The following is a 17,240-nucleotide window of genomic DNA, read 5'->3' on the forward strand; positions in this document are numbered from 1 at the left end:
TTAACTAAACAAGGGCAAACAACATATGTTTGCTGCATTAGTGTTACACTGCCAAAACATCACTCTTAAATGAAATCATCTATGTATTTTTGGTAGAATCTTATTTAACAACTTCCACCCCTGACAGAAACAGAGTTAAAACAAGGCTGTTTTGTTTTCACTGAGCAACAGTTTGATCGCTGGTTTACTAGATGGCGCTCAAAACTTTTTTCCATATGCTCTTCTCAGAGAGAATCTGACTTAAATGTGGTTTACCTTCACCAGTGAATGAAGGCTTTTTTCACCAAACATATCCCAGAGGAAGGTCAGGTCTTCCTGGCTGTCCACATGTGGCTGCAGCTGGGCTGGCAACGCAGCCAGCAGCTCGTACAGACCTATAAAATGAAAATAAAACACAAAGTGTAATCTAGGGGTGATCTCATTAATTTCACTTAACAGTTCTGTGTAATTGGCTGCCTGGAGCATGTCATTTTAACTGAACAAGGAGTCTGGAGTATCCAGCATAACATTAACTTGTAGAACCAAAAGGAACATTTTTTAAAAATTACTAAGAAGCAAGTATTAGAGCTGTACTTTTTACCTTGTCACAGTTGTCAAGCTTCTATATCCATATATATTTACACAAGGTTATACAGAAAATTCATAAAGGTTTTGAAAAAAAAGGACAAAACCAGAAAAAAAACATGCATTCCTTTGCTTAATCGTTATTCCATTTCCCTTGATGTTAGCCAAAGAGTGAAATGAGTCATGAATAGGAAAAACTTCCTTAAAAGAACAGAAACTGGATAGGGTGGTCCATTAAAAAAGAGTTCGTGGTTTCTTTAAATATTTCTTGCTAATATATCGCTTAATTTTTTTTTTTAATCCCGTGTTCAGGAGGAATCCACAGCAAGACAAAAGGAACTGCTCTGTCTTGCAGGATTAGGCCTTCAAAAACAAAATCAACATGGTTTCCCCAGACAGGCGTGCAGAGAAATATTTTAATAACATTTTTAATTTGCAGGTATTTGAGATTCTCTGTCGGGTTAAAGCAATTGCTGTTCCCAGTTATTTGTGGCACACCTCACCAGCGGTCTCCGAGGGGCAGACAGTAGCACACTGTTCCACGGTAGCGTACAGCATAAAATATCCATCATGCACACAGGCCATCAAACCGCTGTCCAAGAAATGTAGCAACAGTGTTTGCAGCAGCCCTCTTTAGGGAGGTAACCTGGCATGAGTTGATATCAATTCATAGCACATGTTTAATTTTCCAGTGGGATTACTTGGGGTAAAAAGGACAAAATGCCTTTTTCTCCTGTCTGCTGTCTACAAAAACACCAGTAGTCTCCTGGGATCCAAGATACACGGTCCTGCTATTATTTTTAGTCTGAGTAAGTGCTGCTGTTCATCACAAGGACAGATTTACAAGATAATCTACTGGTAAAGAACATTGCTGTAAGTAATAGGTTACCCATGGTTATTATGCCTATTATCTCCCTATAACTTATGATTTAGAATATTTATTAGTAAACATAATTTCACCTTTCCAGGCATTACGTATCCCTTTCAAAATTACATACAGCACCTTCGGGATCTGATTATTTAACATTTTTGGGGTTTTTTTTACAGCCTTTCAGTAAAATATTCTGGAAAAAAAAGTTCCTTCCAGATACATTCTTTTTGTGGTATAAGTGTTTTTGGTGGTTGATATTCATTTCTCTTCAAATCTTGCTTTTATTTAAATCTGTTCTTGTTTATGCTCCAGAAATACTGTAAAAAGAGGATGTAACTCAAACCACCATGATTTTGCACGGACTGAACATGAACGCTGTGCCTTGCCTAGTAAGACACAGTCAGTGATTGAGCTGACACTCAGAGCAGAGAAGTCTGAACAGGACTTTTTGGCTTCAACTTTCCAGACTATTAGAACTTCGGCACTTAGCAAAAAAGGTTACTTTTATGACACAATTCATGCTTCAAAACCATTTCAATTTAGAAAATTAAAATCTTTCTTTTTATTTACCCTTATATTTCTGCACATAGCCACTTTTGTTACTGCAAATACATTTACCTCAGAATAATCTGAAAGTTGTTAAATAATTGAATTGAAATTTAGTGTAACCCTACACTACAGTATAGCTGCTTAGGAACAATTCATATGTGCTGTTCAGAAGAAAGAAAACATTCACTTCAGCCACTCCCTTCAAAAAGGAGATGTATAAGAGCCCAAGCTATTTTTTTTTATCCTTGATCCATCAGAGCTGCTTAAATTTCACATAAAGTCCACTATAAAACTATTCTATCCTGTAACTATTGCTCCTCAAAGCTTTGATAATTAAGTCCCCAGTGAAAATAAAATGGAAGTTCACATTTCCTGATGGATTAGCTATTACAGTAGAGACACAAGGTGAGACTGAATCCGCTCATAATGAGACGTAGTTTTTATGCACAGAACTCCCAGAGAAAATCCTGCCTGCCGGCCCTCCCCAGCTAACCCTGCAGGTGCTTTCACACATTAAGTTTCCCCATCCAATTCAAGTGCCTGTGGGTTTCACTTGACACAGTTTTGAATTGCCCCTTCCAAGGAAACTGGGGTCCACATCCCCAGTACACTACTGATAGCTTCACAGCAAGGCACCCAACCAGTGCAAACCTCTGGGGAAGTGAGGAAGATGAGACAGTCGCTGATTTTATGCAATAGCACAGATATACTTCTAGTCCTGCCCTGATATGGCTCTACAGTCCAGTAGTTATAGCTTCAGCCAGAAGTAAATCAGGATCCAGCCCTTCCCCACAGCCCCAGAACCCGAGGACTACACCCCGCAGTGTGCTGAAGAAAATCAGGCAGGATAATCACTTGGGGTATTTAGTTGGGGAGAACAGAAGACAAAGATAAAGAATAGGTCTACAGTTAAAATTGCATCATTCCAGATCATCTGCCTCAGCTATAGCCTCCTTCCAAAGAGAAGGGAACGGCAGCAGAATGTGGTAGCACTTTTAAACGCTTACCATTACCAAGTCTCACTTTTCCTTTTGTAGTACCCAGTACCACAGTATCCAAAATTTTCAGATGGCATTCACATTTTTATAGATGAAGAAAAATAGTATGTAGTTCTTCTAAACACAAACCCCTCCAAGTAAAACATGAGGTTTTAGTTGTCTCTCACAAAGTGTGTGGTTCTTATTCATTGTAGTGTGAAGAAACAGTGAACATATGATTTTAGTAGCAAATATGATTTAAAAGAAAGTGGTTTTAAACCAAAATAATGTAGGGACAAAATAATTTGCCAAGTTACTGTATGCTGGTAATGAAGCTGAAACCACTATGCTGGCAACTATGCATTGACCTAATTTAAATTACCAGATCCGATAACTTGTCACATCCATCTTTCCAATGCCTGAAGGGCAGCAGCTCCAATCTCTACAGCCCTATATGGTGTCATTGTACAGAGATGCTGCCATGCAGCAATAGAAGTAATTCAAATTTAACAGAAAGACTTCTTAAGCCCAGCCTCGAAACCCCTGCAAACACTCCAGCTAGCATCTCGGTGGTTCTGCAAGCCAGGCCACTGAAATCAATGCAAGTTTCTCACTGGTTTTCAAAACAGGGTTGGTTTTTTTTTTAATCTTTTCAGTAGCAATTATAATAACTGAAGTGATGCCATACTGAACACTTTTGATCAGTTCTAAAAAACGAAAGTTAACTTATATTCAGATGAACTGCTATTAAAATAATTTACTATGGTAAACACATGTTCATCACATAAGCCACAGAACGAAGTGTATCTCAGCACCTCAGAGCTGAATGCTGAGTTGCTGCCAGTCCTCAGGCTACCACTCGTGCTCTTCACCTCAATCTCATAATTCTCTGCAAGTCCCACCTCCTTGAGTCATATGACATGTATGGAGCTCGTATTAAAAAAGTATTTTGCCCACATTTTTTGAAAGATGTCCCCAATTCAAATCAACATACCGAAAGTTTTCTAAAAGTATCTAGAAGTTGTGTTTAAAAAAATCCTGAAAAGCCAAAAAAAAAAAATCTTGTGGTTTTTAAAGCCTGATGTTGGCAACACTGTAAGGAGCTTTGCCTAGAAAAAAAATTATACACTGTTGCTATTCTACTCAGGTTCTTGTAATTTTTTTTTCAGTCATGTTTGCCTAAATTTAACCAGCTTTTAAAATTAAAAGGAAGCCCATGCCCACTGGGATTTTCTAGTATCAAAATACTTCAGGTGTTAGAATTCAGTAAAGTAAACATGACTTATACAAGAAAAACTGATTTACATCCATTTTTAAAAGCAGAGTATTTATTCGAAGGTCCCCAAAGACCTGAGCATTCACACACACAAAAAATTAACAATGAGCATAAACATGGACATACAAGACTATTTTGCAGTTATAAGAGAGGAAGTAAGTCTGGTCAGTTCTACAACTTGGGATAAAAAAAAACCCCAGATCACGTCATCATCATCATCTCTGGACATTCCCAAATCATTGAAACAGAGGACAGGAAAAGGCCCATTCTAGATTAAACAAGGTCACATAAGTCAGTGACAGTAACAGGAGTCAGATCCAGATAAACATGAGAGCTCCTAGTTTTACAGTCATAGAATTGTTTCAGCTAGTAAAGACCATTAAGTCCAACACTTAACCTGGCACTGCCAAGGCCACCACCAACCCACGTCCCTCACTACCACATCTACGCGTCTTTTCAATACCTCCAGGGATGGTGACTCCACCATCTCCCTGAGCAGCGTGTTAACAACCCTTTTGGGGAAGAAATTTTTCTCAATATCCAATCTAAACGTCCTCTGGCACAGCCTGACGCTATTTCCTCTTGTCCTATCACTTGCTACTTGGGAGAAGAGAGCAACATGCACCTGGCTGCAACCCCCTTTCACACAGGTGTAGAGAGCAGTAATGCCTCCCAACAGCCTCCTTTTCTCCAGGCTAAACACCCCCAGGATAGATACCAACATGCTGCTATTTATACTCCCGTACATCAATGAGCTATGGTATCTCACACTTACGTGAGCCAAGTAAAAGCCTATTGCATGGAAACATGCATAAATTAAGGAGACAAGCATTGCACATCAGAATACTGTAAAACTCCTGTAATGGTGGGCAATTTGTTTGAAGATGCTTATATAATTAGTAAATCTGATTACCTGATTCAAGAATAAATTTAGAAATTTAGAAGTAATAAATTAATACTGGACATAGAATAAACTCCTCGTGAAATTTAGTTCAGCCAAGAGAAGTGACACAGGGAATTAAAACCCAGAGACTAGATCACCTTGCCTATAGAAACAGTCCATATAAACTACAGACATGTAGATAATCCAGATACACATATGTAATCTAAAACTAAAATTTACAACAGCTTGTCACTGATAGAGAAACTACCTGAAGACTATGGATTTGTTGCAAGAGCGAGTAAGATAAAATGGCTGCAGAATAAGGCTTGTCATATTCTGCCAGCTTGGACTAAGGAAATAATTTCAAGGGAAAATCCAGCTATGTTTGAAAACTCTGCACTGTCCCTGCTTATAAAGGTAATAGACAAATTTCAATTTGTCCTTTCAACACACTTAAGCAGTTCCTGTCTTGAGAGTATCTTCAGCTTCTCCTAAGCTTAATTAATACAGTTTATTTTTATTTGATCTGAATAACAGAGTGTATAATAATGGTAACTCAAATTTTAAAAAGTGGATGTTTAATTGGCACATGCAATAACATTTAAGACTAAGCGGCAATGGAAAGCTTTTAAATCAGAAACTACGGGACAAAGAATTTTTCCAGTTCCAGAAAATTGCTTCCTTCATTGTGTTATATTCTGTAGAAGGCTGCCTGCTCCTAGGAGGAGAATGGCTGAGCAACTGATTGAAGTGTTCCCGTACTGAACCACTCGCACTGCAGATTCCAGATGCTCTACATTCTTGACATCAGAATGGAAAAATTTACTTTTAGTCTAGAGAAATTTAATATCGCCATTCTTGTCATATCCTTCATAGCTTCATTATTAGGACAAGTCTGTGGAAGCTATAAACTAGTGCTAAATGATAAAAAATATGGTCTCTGCATTCCATCACTCTTGCATATTACAAGAAAACATCAACTTTGTTTTGGTTAGAGTAAAGAAAGAAATGGAGACAAACGGATGTGAATTTGCTTTCATATGTTAATTAATTTCCTGAATTAGCATTCTGAACAATGATGCCAGACTTCAAATCAAAAATTTTTACAGTAACTGAGGGATAATAAACACTAAAGAACATATATCTAAGCCCAGAACAACACTGTAAAATTTTATTGTATTAATAAAATAGGACACACCAACCTTTAAATTTTCCACTTTGTCAAAGGTAAAATAATCAGCACCATTTGCTGCCATTTATAACAACCTGACATTTTTTCACATTTGAACTGTACTTTACAGTTCTATAAAGCCTCAGACAATACTTGCCTTACACAAAAGCAAACAGCATTGCAGTAGAAGCATTCGTTCTGACATCCTTGCTGTTGGATGACAAAAATCAGTCACACCAAATATTGAAAATTATTTCATTCTGAAGTTTGAGATCAATGTTCATGCACAGGTTCAAATAAAAACACATGCAGTACACAGATTCATTAGGATAGACATACAGCACCATGCTGCCCAGTTGTGAAAAGACCAGAGAAGTGGTCACACTGAAACGTGCTCAATTCTATGCGGTAGAAACAGTTCTTTATGTTCTCTTAAGTAATTTCTACTGAATGCATGGGCTTCCTGACACTGCAGAAAGTTCAAAAACTTAATTTTTCTTCACAGAACCGGAGTGATTAACTCATTCCAGTATTTACCTTTTAATTCTGCGGTTTAGTGTTTAAAATAAAAACACGTTTTCAAAGGTATAGAACACTGAGAACTACTTAATCATGACATGACATGCAAGCAATTAGCATATTTAAAAAGGGTTTTGATTTATTTGCTAATTCGCAAAATTAGCAAAATGCTGAAATCCTTACAGATGGCACAGCAATTGAAATGTCAATGTTCTATTTTTTCCTAATGAAAACAAGAGTTTTTTCACAAATGCCCTCAAAGAACAAGATTACATGCTCACTAAGGGCAACAGAGTCTTTTAACTTAAAAGTCCTACCTAATTTTTATTCCTCCAAGCTACAGTAATTTGTTAACCCACCTTAAAACAATGTTATGACAGAAAACGTTGAAAGCGAGCAATCATTTAAGCCCAACACTTTTAAAAATATTATTTCCTTCAAAATGGAAAAGTCTTTAGTTTTGGAACTTGGCTCCCAGAGCTAAAGAATCTGCAGTTGTTTGAAACAGTTATTGGTCTTTTAGGATTTGTCTCAACATGTGTATTTCAGATTTAGCACACCACATACTGCTACGTTCTGACGCGAGTTAAACCCTTGATCCCTATTTGCATTCACACAGGGCAGGACTGTTGCTGCAAAGTTCTTGCTTGTGCAGCTCAAAGCTGCTTCAAAATCGAAACCCCTCAAAACAGTTACTAGATGCTGGGTCAACAAGGATACTTGGAAAGCTCAGAAAATGTACTTTCATGAGTATTCAAAAGCTTTCATGTTATCTGCAGAATGGCACATACATAAAACTGATTTAAAGTGACCTGCCAAGCACAAATTATTAAGCAGCTTGTGGAAAGCTCAAAGATCTTCCTCCCCACCCCCCCCAACCCCACCTCCCCAAAAATTCAGCTCATCCAACAAAGCCAATGTACTACAATACCCTGAATAACCTTGACTAATTGATTGGTCCTTCATATAGACATCAGTTTGGTGAGTGTTTAGTATTTCTACCTAGATCTTCAGCGCTAGAGGCGGCAGCAGTAAGCACCTGACAGGCAGGCAGGCAGGCAGGAGCGAGCTCATTCCAGCACCAGGATGTCAATGGGCACACTCACCAGGTTTAACGGTTTAACTCTTCAGTCGCAGTTTGCAAGGTTAAGAGATTTGGCACTGGAGAGAGGTGGCAAGGAATACCAAGTAGGGTGTTTATAGGTGCAAAAGGAGGACACAATACCTCCTTGAGAGACTGAATAAAGACTTCTAACAGAAGCCAAAACTATTTTCAACTCCGTTTTGCCCAAAACTACTGGAAATGCCACTTGATTACCATGTATCTCAACCTTTCATGTTGTGTCTTGAGAGCAGAAGTGAAAGTCCTACAATGATAGGCAGTACTGATGTCAGAAATATGCCAGCGTTACTTCAGTGCTGTAATTCACCATATGACTGAGTTTAAAGCATAGCAAGTTATGCCACTACATGAATCAGCCACATAAGCACGCAGACCATACACTTGATATACAAGTCTACAGAGGTATTTAGGAACATACAGAAGTTTAAACAATCAAGTACATCATTGTCTTATCTCAAAGGTAAGTTTAGAAAATTAAACTGATATACTTAAAACTCTTCCATAGTTTATCCTTAAGATTAACATTGAGATGTTTTGGGTTTTTTGTTTGGCGTTTTTAATCAATGTTTTATTTTAAACGCCAAATCGTATTTGAACTCGCACTCCACAACAGGCAGCCAACAGCTAGCAGGGAAGCTTCTCTATATCTCAGCAGTTCTGAGTTTCCATCAGATTAACAGCATCAGTTTTACTAAATCAGCCAATACTTGAGATGATGTTGGGCTGAGAGGCCACAGAACGTTTCATCTGACAGTACAGGTACACAACATGCACACTCTGCAAGTGAACCTGGATGCTGACACGGCCACACTTGAGCAGTACAGCATGGCAGTCTGCTCCCAGCAGAGGACATGAAACATCCCTAGGAACTGTCAACCATCTGTGGACCAAAAGCTGTTAAGTACAATAAACATAGCTGTGCAATTGAGCCTTTTGTTAAAAACAATACAGGCTTGTCATACTTCCAAATTTACCACAAAACTACTCGTTGCCTCCCCCCCTGCATCCCCCCCACCCCCAAAATCAAAATACCTCTCTAAAAATTGTTGCAGCTGCCAGACCATTTGAATTTAAGTTTGTGTCCAGGAACTGTAACAGTTTTAAAGAGTTTACCATCAGCAAATATAACTGCACATATTTTATGATTATTCCTGAATTTCTGAATATATATTCCTGAATATTAACACAGAACAGAAAAGTTTAGAAAATTTCATCCTACTTTGACCAAGTTTACCAGCAGTCACCATAAATACGTTGATACCATAATAAATACCTTCTGCAACACCAGCAAGTTACATTTTTTAAAATTAAATGTGATAGCAATTAAAGCTAGCCATACATCTCATACTTTCCCAAATCTTTCATGCTAACATTAGCCTACAAGACATTTAATGCCTCTGGCAGCTGGAGATGGGGAGAATTCAAGAATGCACGGCAAAATATTGGCTCTATTCATTAATTCAGTATAAATTTTGCCTCAGCTAGCTTATCTGTTTTTATGAAAAACTAGACATATCTGTGCATTTCAGCATGGTGAGAGATTTAAGTAGCCTTGAAATCACATTTACATACTATGCTTGCAGCAGCACACCTATGCCCAAGTCGTAAGTAAGGGCGTGAAATAGCTCGAGTGAAGGTTTTCCCTCTGCTCTGTTTCCACTGCAGCACGTCAGCAGGGCAGCTTGGAGCAGGATTCCATCACCCTGCAACCCTTCAGCCTGGCAGCCTCTGACAGAAGAGCTACTCCCAGAAATCTTCCCTTCATCACTCTCTGAAATTCCCCTTCTCTTCAAATCATAACAACCAACCCAGATCTTTGGCTACCATTTTAAGTTATTACATTTTTTAAAACAGGCTGTAAAAATAGAACTCCCTAATCTCCGCCTCCCCCCTCATTCTGAAAACTGGTTTAAAAGGCTAAAATCTTTAGCCACTTCAGCTTAATTCATCCTCCTTCCAATACAGGTGTTTTCGATGTCCCCTTCTCAGCTCAGCCAACTTGTCAGCTTTTACTTTGTTATTACTGTTTCTTTTTTTTTTCCTCTCCACCTTTTTGTCCTTTCATTACCAATTATTCTTAGAAAAGATTATGTTAAAACTGGCAAGCTGATTAACGTGCATTAGTAGTAAATTAAAAAAAAAAAAAACAGTAAAATCAAGGATCTTTTGGTCTTCAGAACTTTGCCTTGCTTGCAGTGGTCTCACTTCACTAGGAGGTAATCTGCATGGAGAAGGGAGCTATCATATCAACATAATAGTCTAGCACAGTATTTCTACCAGTATTCAGCACATCCACATCGACAGCACGCAGCTTCGGAGATCGAGATAATTCTTAAAGAGTCACAAAAGACGCTACTAAAAATGCAGTTTGGAAAAATTCCCAACATCTAGAACAAATTTCATAGTTTTATTTTGTATTATTACAAACCAGAGAAGAAAACACTAAAACTGGAATATTTTAAAGACCACATGAATTTACAATCTGATTAGTAACAAATGTGTTAGGCTTTTTTAATTTAAAAACTAATGTTTTCTGGTTTACAAACTTGCAATACTGAAAAGTCTCCACTATCTGGTCCAGCATTAGCTCCCAGATGTACTCAAGAAGAAACTAAAGTAAACTCCACGCATATTTTTCTCTCCATAATTTACAATATTCAAAATCAAGAACTGCTTCTGACTTTCACTAGATTTATTTCACTGTATTAATTATACCTGGTGGCCAAGGTTGGCACATAAATGTGATTTTCCCCCTGACAATTCATGAATCAAAACCACAAAGCCTGCTTTGCTTTGCTTGTGCACTAGTTTTTAAGGACAAACAGAAAAGCATTTTTAAACTTGTCAGCTGAGCAAGCTTGATACAGGGTTGAGAGGAAAGAAATCTGTAACAATTTTATGATGTTTTCCACACTAAAACAACATTTATGATGTCATCTTGGCTTCACCAGAGTCAGCAACAAAGCTGCCATCAACTACGGTGAAGCCAGGACCGCAAACAAATCTTCCTAAATAGAGAGTAGCGAATGCCAGATCTCAGACTTGCTTCACCTGCAGAAGTGCAGGTCTTCTTGCTCAGCTTTCAAACTATATTCGATGGGCTTGTGTGGAGTTCAAGCAGACCTTTGCAATACAGAAAATAGTTAACACTTCAGATGCAGCCTGAGGCAGGAGCTCAGCCTTCCGTTCAAGATCGGTGCTCTAAGATAACTTTTGACTTGAGACTGGCAGAACTATAAACCTTAAGGGAAGAGCAGGATCATGCACCAGTAAGTTTTTTGTTAGCATTACTATTACACAAAAACAGAGTAGAAGAGAAACAAGCATGTACACATAAAGCCTTTCTCCTCTGTCTTAGAGTTAGGAAGCCAGATAGAAATTTATCCTGTACCTCACAAGTATAAGTCACTTAGTGAATCTAAATTAATTGAAACAAAATTTTAATGCAAATATTGTAGCCATCCTTTTGATTTATCATATTTTAAAATCTGGTAAATGCCTCAAAACGGATTTGAGAGACATGGTCTGTGTGCAAAAGAATATACAGGTTAAAAAATGGTAAAACAAAAGCACATAAGTCTACAAAGGAAGCAGCTGCAAGCTCAATGAATTCTGTCACTCATTTTTAAATCCAGGTTTACTTTTACTTTACCAGGGTAAAACGGACACAAAAATAAGCTATGTTGGGGGGTTGTCTGAATGCCTTTATAGAAGAATCTTAGCAGACAACTTAGCATAAATTGTATCCCTCACCTAAAGGTGCATTTTTGTTAGGTCCCCACTGAGTGAGTTACTAACTCCACAGCATCCCAGATAGTCCTCTCGTGGACTAGAGCAGTTTCAACTCATTATACGTCACACCACCAGTTTACGCAAGCCAGGCAGGAGGAAGACTGGTCTACCCACTGAGGAACAGCAGAGGCAACAGAATTCAAATTTTTTATCTTTTGCCTTTTTTATTGTTGTTAAATCTGAGTGCCACTACTAGCAGAAAAACAGGGCTCTGATTAAAAATCACGTCTATTATAACCAGGACAGAAAGTAGGTTGATATAATCTATCAAGAAATACATCATCCTCATCAGAAAATACCATAAATCAAAGAAAACAAATAATTGTATTATCATTCCGCATGCAAATTTTTATTTAAAGAAAGAACACACACTTTTTGGAGTCCTTTTCTTTCTTTATTCAGAGAGTACGTTCATGATTATTATTTTTGGACATATGAACATTCTTTAAATGATAAAAGCAGCAAAATAGTCAGTATCAGGCACCAGTCATCACACACTCCCCTGTTGTTCACTGCAGCACGTTCTTAAAACTTCTGGAACAACAGAACACATTTGGCCAGGAAATTGGGTTGTTTTTTTTGTTTGGTTGTTAGTTTTTTTTAGTTAAGGCGTTTTTTAGAAGGACATAACAAGTTGCATGATAAAGGAAGCAAAGATCCAGAGTGGAAAATCAGCCCTGAGTAGACCCTGAAAAAATCTTCCAAAATTCAGCTTTAGAATACTAAGCAGCTTCAACTGCACTTACTACTGTGGGGAAGTGAGGAGGGGAAAGAAAGGTACGTAGAGGTAGGGTTTCGTGAGATGACAGTCAAATCCATTAAACAGGAAGGAGACAAAAAAAAAGGCAAATAAAACAAGGACAATTCTCCCACCCCACAGTAATAACGAAAAACACACAACTCTATAAAGATCAATCTTTTCCTCTGCAAGAAATTTTACATGGACCTGGTAGGGGGGAGAAGGGGAAGAAATTAAATCACTGCACTGTACAGCATTTGAAATAAGAATGAAATGCAGTTCTTTATATACCTATCTTCTGGATTCCTGACTTGAAGCCTCCCTCTCTGCTTTCAAAATTCAGCTGTTATTTCTTGTGCATGAAACTACATGATCTAGAGTAACAAGAGGAAAGCAGGACTCTTTGTATTGTAACCCCAGAAATATCACCTAGTTACCAAACACCTGTGAGCAAAAATACTAACTGTAGTTGCCCCTGAGCAGGGGAAAAAAATACTGTCAGAGAGAGAATGTACACGTAGCAGCAAGATGAGATTTCACCTTTGAATATAGCTGATATTGTGACAAAGAAGGTTAAAGCTATAGAGAGCCACATGCCTGCACTCCCACTGCCTGCAGTCAGTGATAGGATCTGGACTCTGACGTGGAAGGCAAGGGAAGGAAGAGAAATCGAGACAGTATTTTTCTTCTCCTAATTTGTTAAAGAAGTGTCAAAACTGAATAGTCTGTGTTCAGAAATAACTCCGCTGATAACTGTAACTCACAGAGGGGATAGTCTAGACTGCTGCAAATATTAAGGCATGTATGATATCATTTTTTTTCCCTCCTCCTCCTTTTTCAAGTTAACATTGTAGGAACCATGCTCAGAGGTGAATCCAAATGCTTTAGATCCATGTATCTGTTCGGTATTGTTCTTGTTTGGAGGGTTAGGGATGGAGGAGAAGATGTCAATGGTGGGACCTTTAAATATTAATTGTTATTCCTGGGGCATTTCATATATCTAGATTAACTTCAGGGAGAAAAGGTTATGTTTAAAGCGTTAAATTAAGCATCTGTTGAGACCATAATTAATTATCTTATTTGATGATTTCTTGAAATAGAGACTGCAGACTTAACAAATGAGATCTGGAGGAAACATGCAGTCCTCCTTGGCTGGCGTACCTGTGTCACTTCCAGATCCAGTTGATAACGCTGGCATGATTTAGTCTGCAGAGGATCACGCAGGAACGTCAGACTAACACTCTGCAGCCAGAAGGCAGAAGTTAATTTCGGTTTAACTGCTTGCAGCCAAGTTGTCTACGAAGATTTATGCTATCTCCCAGTTTCCCCTAGAAGGAACAGAAACGGAATTTTACAATTATGAACATTGCTAAACTGTAAATTACTGCAGCTAACCAAATCCAATCATTATCACAAAATAAGCTTTTGATTTAAGACTCTCAAAACAAAGTGCTTTGCATTTATTTATGACTGTTAAGATTTTTTTTTCCACAGGTGAAACAAAACTTGTTTTCTTCAGTCTAGCCTATAATCCCATTCTGCTGTAAAAATAATTTAACACATTTCTCTCGTGTAAATTACACTCTCTAGAGTGTCAGGTCTTTTGGAAATAAAGTCTAGGGTTATTTTATTAAAGCAGTGAATAATTTAAGTCACTCAAATTTTGCTACTTATCCCAGGGAAAATAATAAAAAAAATTGCTTACAAGAAGCGCATTTTATTCACTGTTCCTACTTAACATCCTTTCAGTTGTTTTCAGTTCATTTAAGATCTGACATGCTATTTGTATTTGCAATATGGAAATAAAATTAAATTTTAACTGAAGTTGCAAAAAGCAGGGCTGAGGCAAACACTTCTCTAGGGTAAATAGCAGTGTGATTCATGGAGTTCTGGAGCTACGATCATGCAGACCATGTCAGAGATTTTTTTTTGTAATTCTTTACTACAAAAATCAGTTATTTTTTAAAGTAATATTTTACAATAAGTATGCACAGGCCTACTGATACTAAATTTCGGGCCTTTCTTTTAACCAGTTCTTGACGAAAATTCAGAGCAAATGTAAGAAGAGTAAAAACCAATTCCAAAAGCAAGTGGATATCTTTAAATCTAAGTTTGTTAAAATATCAAACTGGAATGCAAACTTGTGGAAGGAAATTCAGAGTTAACAGGAGAAATGTTTACTAATAGCGGGACAAAGAAGGGAGAAGCTGAAGCTAACACAACACAAGGGAATTTTTTTTTTCCCCAATTTCAGTAAACAAAAAGGATCCTTGAAGAAAGCAAGCAGCATAGTTCTATGTTAGCATAAGAAAATAAACAGAGGAGCATTTTGCTGCTGCTGTTGCTGGTTGGTTTTGTTTTGGGTTTTTTTTTTTTTTAAACACATTCATATTAATCAAAATGACTTTTGAAGTCATCTTGGCTCTGAAAGTGCATATTTTGGACACATTTGTGCTTGGCAACAGTCTGGTGGAAGAGTAATATACAGGTGCTGTAAACACTGTAAGCTGTTCAAAAGTTTGTTTTTCAACCCCAAAAAAACTCCATGTTGCTAGAAGTATTGCGACATATTAAGAGACATCCACAAGATTTTGTTTAGTAAGTTTTAAATCAATTATTAGATATAAGCTAGTTGTTAACACACCCGTAGGTACAAGCCTACAGTTTAAATAGTCTGGCAGCTTTAAAAAGTTCTTTTTTTTTCCCCTCCCCTAAGTGTTTACCCTAAGAAAGATTCTGTATGTCAGCTTTCAAAACTGTGAACCTACATTTTTATTATTTTTAACAGAGGCAAATACAGCATGGGTTACAGCCCTGGATAAGATCTTCTATGATGAAATGGACCAAATAAAACTTCAAAACCCATCTATGAAGATTGCTTTAGGGTTTGGGGTTCTTTTTTAGTTATCAAAGTTTGCAATGAAAAGAAAATAAGAGTGAATTTTCACTAAAAAAAGCATCAGTTTCCAAAACAATATTTTTACATAGTCTAATCAACTTTAAGAAAGAGATAAGGAAGTTAATTATTTCAGAGTGAAAGTTCACCTTACGATGACAAAGTTGTAAAATATCTATGTCCAAAGCTAGGCAGGGTGCAGTTTAAAAGTTAAAGAAAAAGAGAAAGATACTGTAGCCAAGGACACGCTGTGCCAATGAAGAAGAAACATATTCATTCTGCATTAATTCTGCTTGTTTTCTTTTTAACACATAGAAGCACCATAACGGAGAAGTCTGTAAGCTCACTCACAGTCCCAGCGTGAGCACGCGACTACAGCCGTACAAAGGACGGAGGCGTTTTTAGTTTTCATACGTGTAAGGAAGTGTTAAACCAAAACGATTTACTAATAATGGGGCATCTTTTGATTTACGTGCAGCTTAAAGTACTTTCATCTGTTAAAAATATCCCAAACAAACGAACACGCAAGGCATTCTCACTAAGGGCACGTTATTATTAATCAGAAATTCAGGTTCCTTAGAGTTCACTGTGAAATATAGAAAGTCTTGTTGATCTACATAGATGTCACGTATTTAAACTCCATCTGATTTTTTGTTTTTACTTCACAGTAAATCATTCAATATTAAAAAAATTTAAGCTCCTTATTATTTAAGAAACTTATACACAGCATAAAGTTATTCCCCCCAGATCCTAAATATATATTAATGAAAAATAAATGACCTGATGAAATCCTTACCAGTAAAATGCTTAATATTTTGCTGGAATGGAACAGGGGGGGTTTATATTTTTTTAAACTTGCAAATTAAGCTACATTTTTGCAGTGATGATGTTATTTTCTTTGGCTGGCTTTATTTAAAATGCTTTGGAAGTTTTTGCCGGAGCCCAGCCATAGGCACTGCTGACTGCTGTATGGAATCGATTTGCTGGGACACAGAAATACCAGCTGTTACAGTATGTCCTGAGAGGGATTACCGAATATTCTTAAATTGAAGTTCAATCCATCTTTCCATAAAAACGAGAAGCCAACGCCAGGAACGTAACAGCAGTATCAAGTGCACCTGAGGCATTTACAATACCCAGCAGGGCTGTTACAACCGGCCCTTAAAAAGGGCTTATTTTTGAAATTTCATTATTCCAGCCGTACCTTGCTTCTATATATCACACTGTATCGGGTTCTGCTGGCACCCGCCGCGTGTGGAAACCGTGGAAGCCGCGCAAGCCCCGCCGTACGCCGCCGAGCTCCCGGCGGGCCCCGGCCGCCCGGCGCGGCTGCCGCGCCGCTCCTGACACCTAGCGGCCGCGGGGGGCGGCGGGCCCGCGCCCGAGGCCCCGCCCCGCCTCAGGAGAGCCCGCCCCGCCGCCTCACGGCGCTGCCCAGCTCCGAGGGGAACCCTCCGGAGGTACGGACGCGCTTCATTCGATTCCTTCGGCTGTCAACCATGTAAATTCAAAGCTAAGGAATTAAAATGTAATAAATTAAGTAGTTTTTAACTATTTCTGCCTGTATTTGCTTGCAGAACGAAAAGAGTTTCTCGTTCCAGGGCCTGGGGCTCGGACAACAGATATTAAAATGAAACTAAATTGTCTGTCCGAGGAACGGAAACGTTTCCCTGCCCTTCCATACCTCCTTCACGCTACACCAGCACGTCAACCGTGCCAGATGCAGCTCTAGTCAGCCTCAGTGCCAAGCTCATTAAGGTGACATAACTTATTGGGGTGCCAAATCCCCCAGTTATAAATAGCCAGGAGCAGGGAAGAAGCCTCCTGGGAACAGCTTCCAAAAACTGCAAAGTCCTAGAATTACAGCTCTCCAAGGGAAC

At 38.2% G+C, this 17,240-nt stretch overlaps 1 protein-coding gene across 1 annotated transcript in view; it reads right to left on the reverse strand.

Moving 5' to 3' along the window:
- Positions 1-17,240, reverse strand: part of MPP7 (MAGUK p55 scaffold protein 7) — a gene marked incomplete at its 3' end in the record, with an annotated part of 145,615 nt that overhangs the window by 92,558 nt on the left and 35,817 nt on the right. Inside the window, exons 2-3 of the mRNA XM_084279945.1 lie at positions 13,626-13,792; positions 256-374 (exon numbers count right to left, since the gene is read on the reverse strand). Of these exons, the coding sequence (XP_084136071.1) occupies positions 256-374; positions 13,626-13,662 (156 nt within the window). The 5' untranslated portion in view covers positions 13,663-13,792. The remainder of the gene's footprint in view (positions 1-255; positions 375-13,625; positions 13,793-17,240) is intronic.

Source organism: Gallinula chloropus, assembly GCF_964237585.1.
Source record: "Gallinula chloropus genome assembly, chromosome: 2".
NCBI lineage: Eukaryota > Metazoa > Chordata > Aves > Gruiformes > Rallidae > Gallinula > Gallinula chloropus.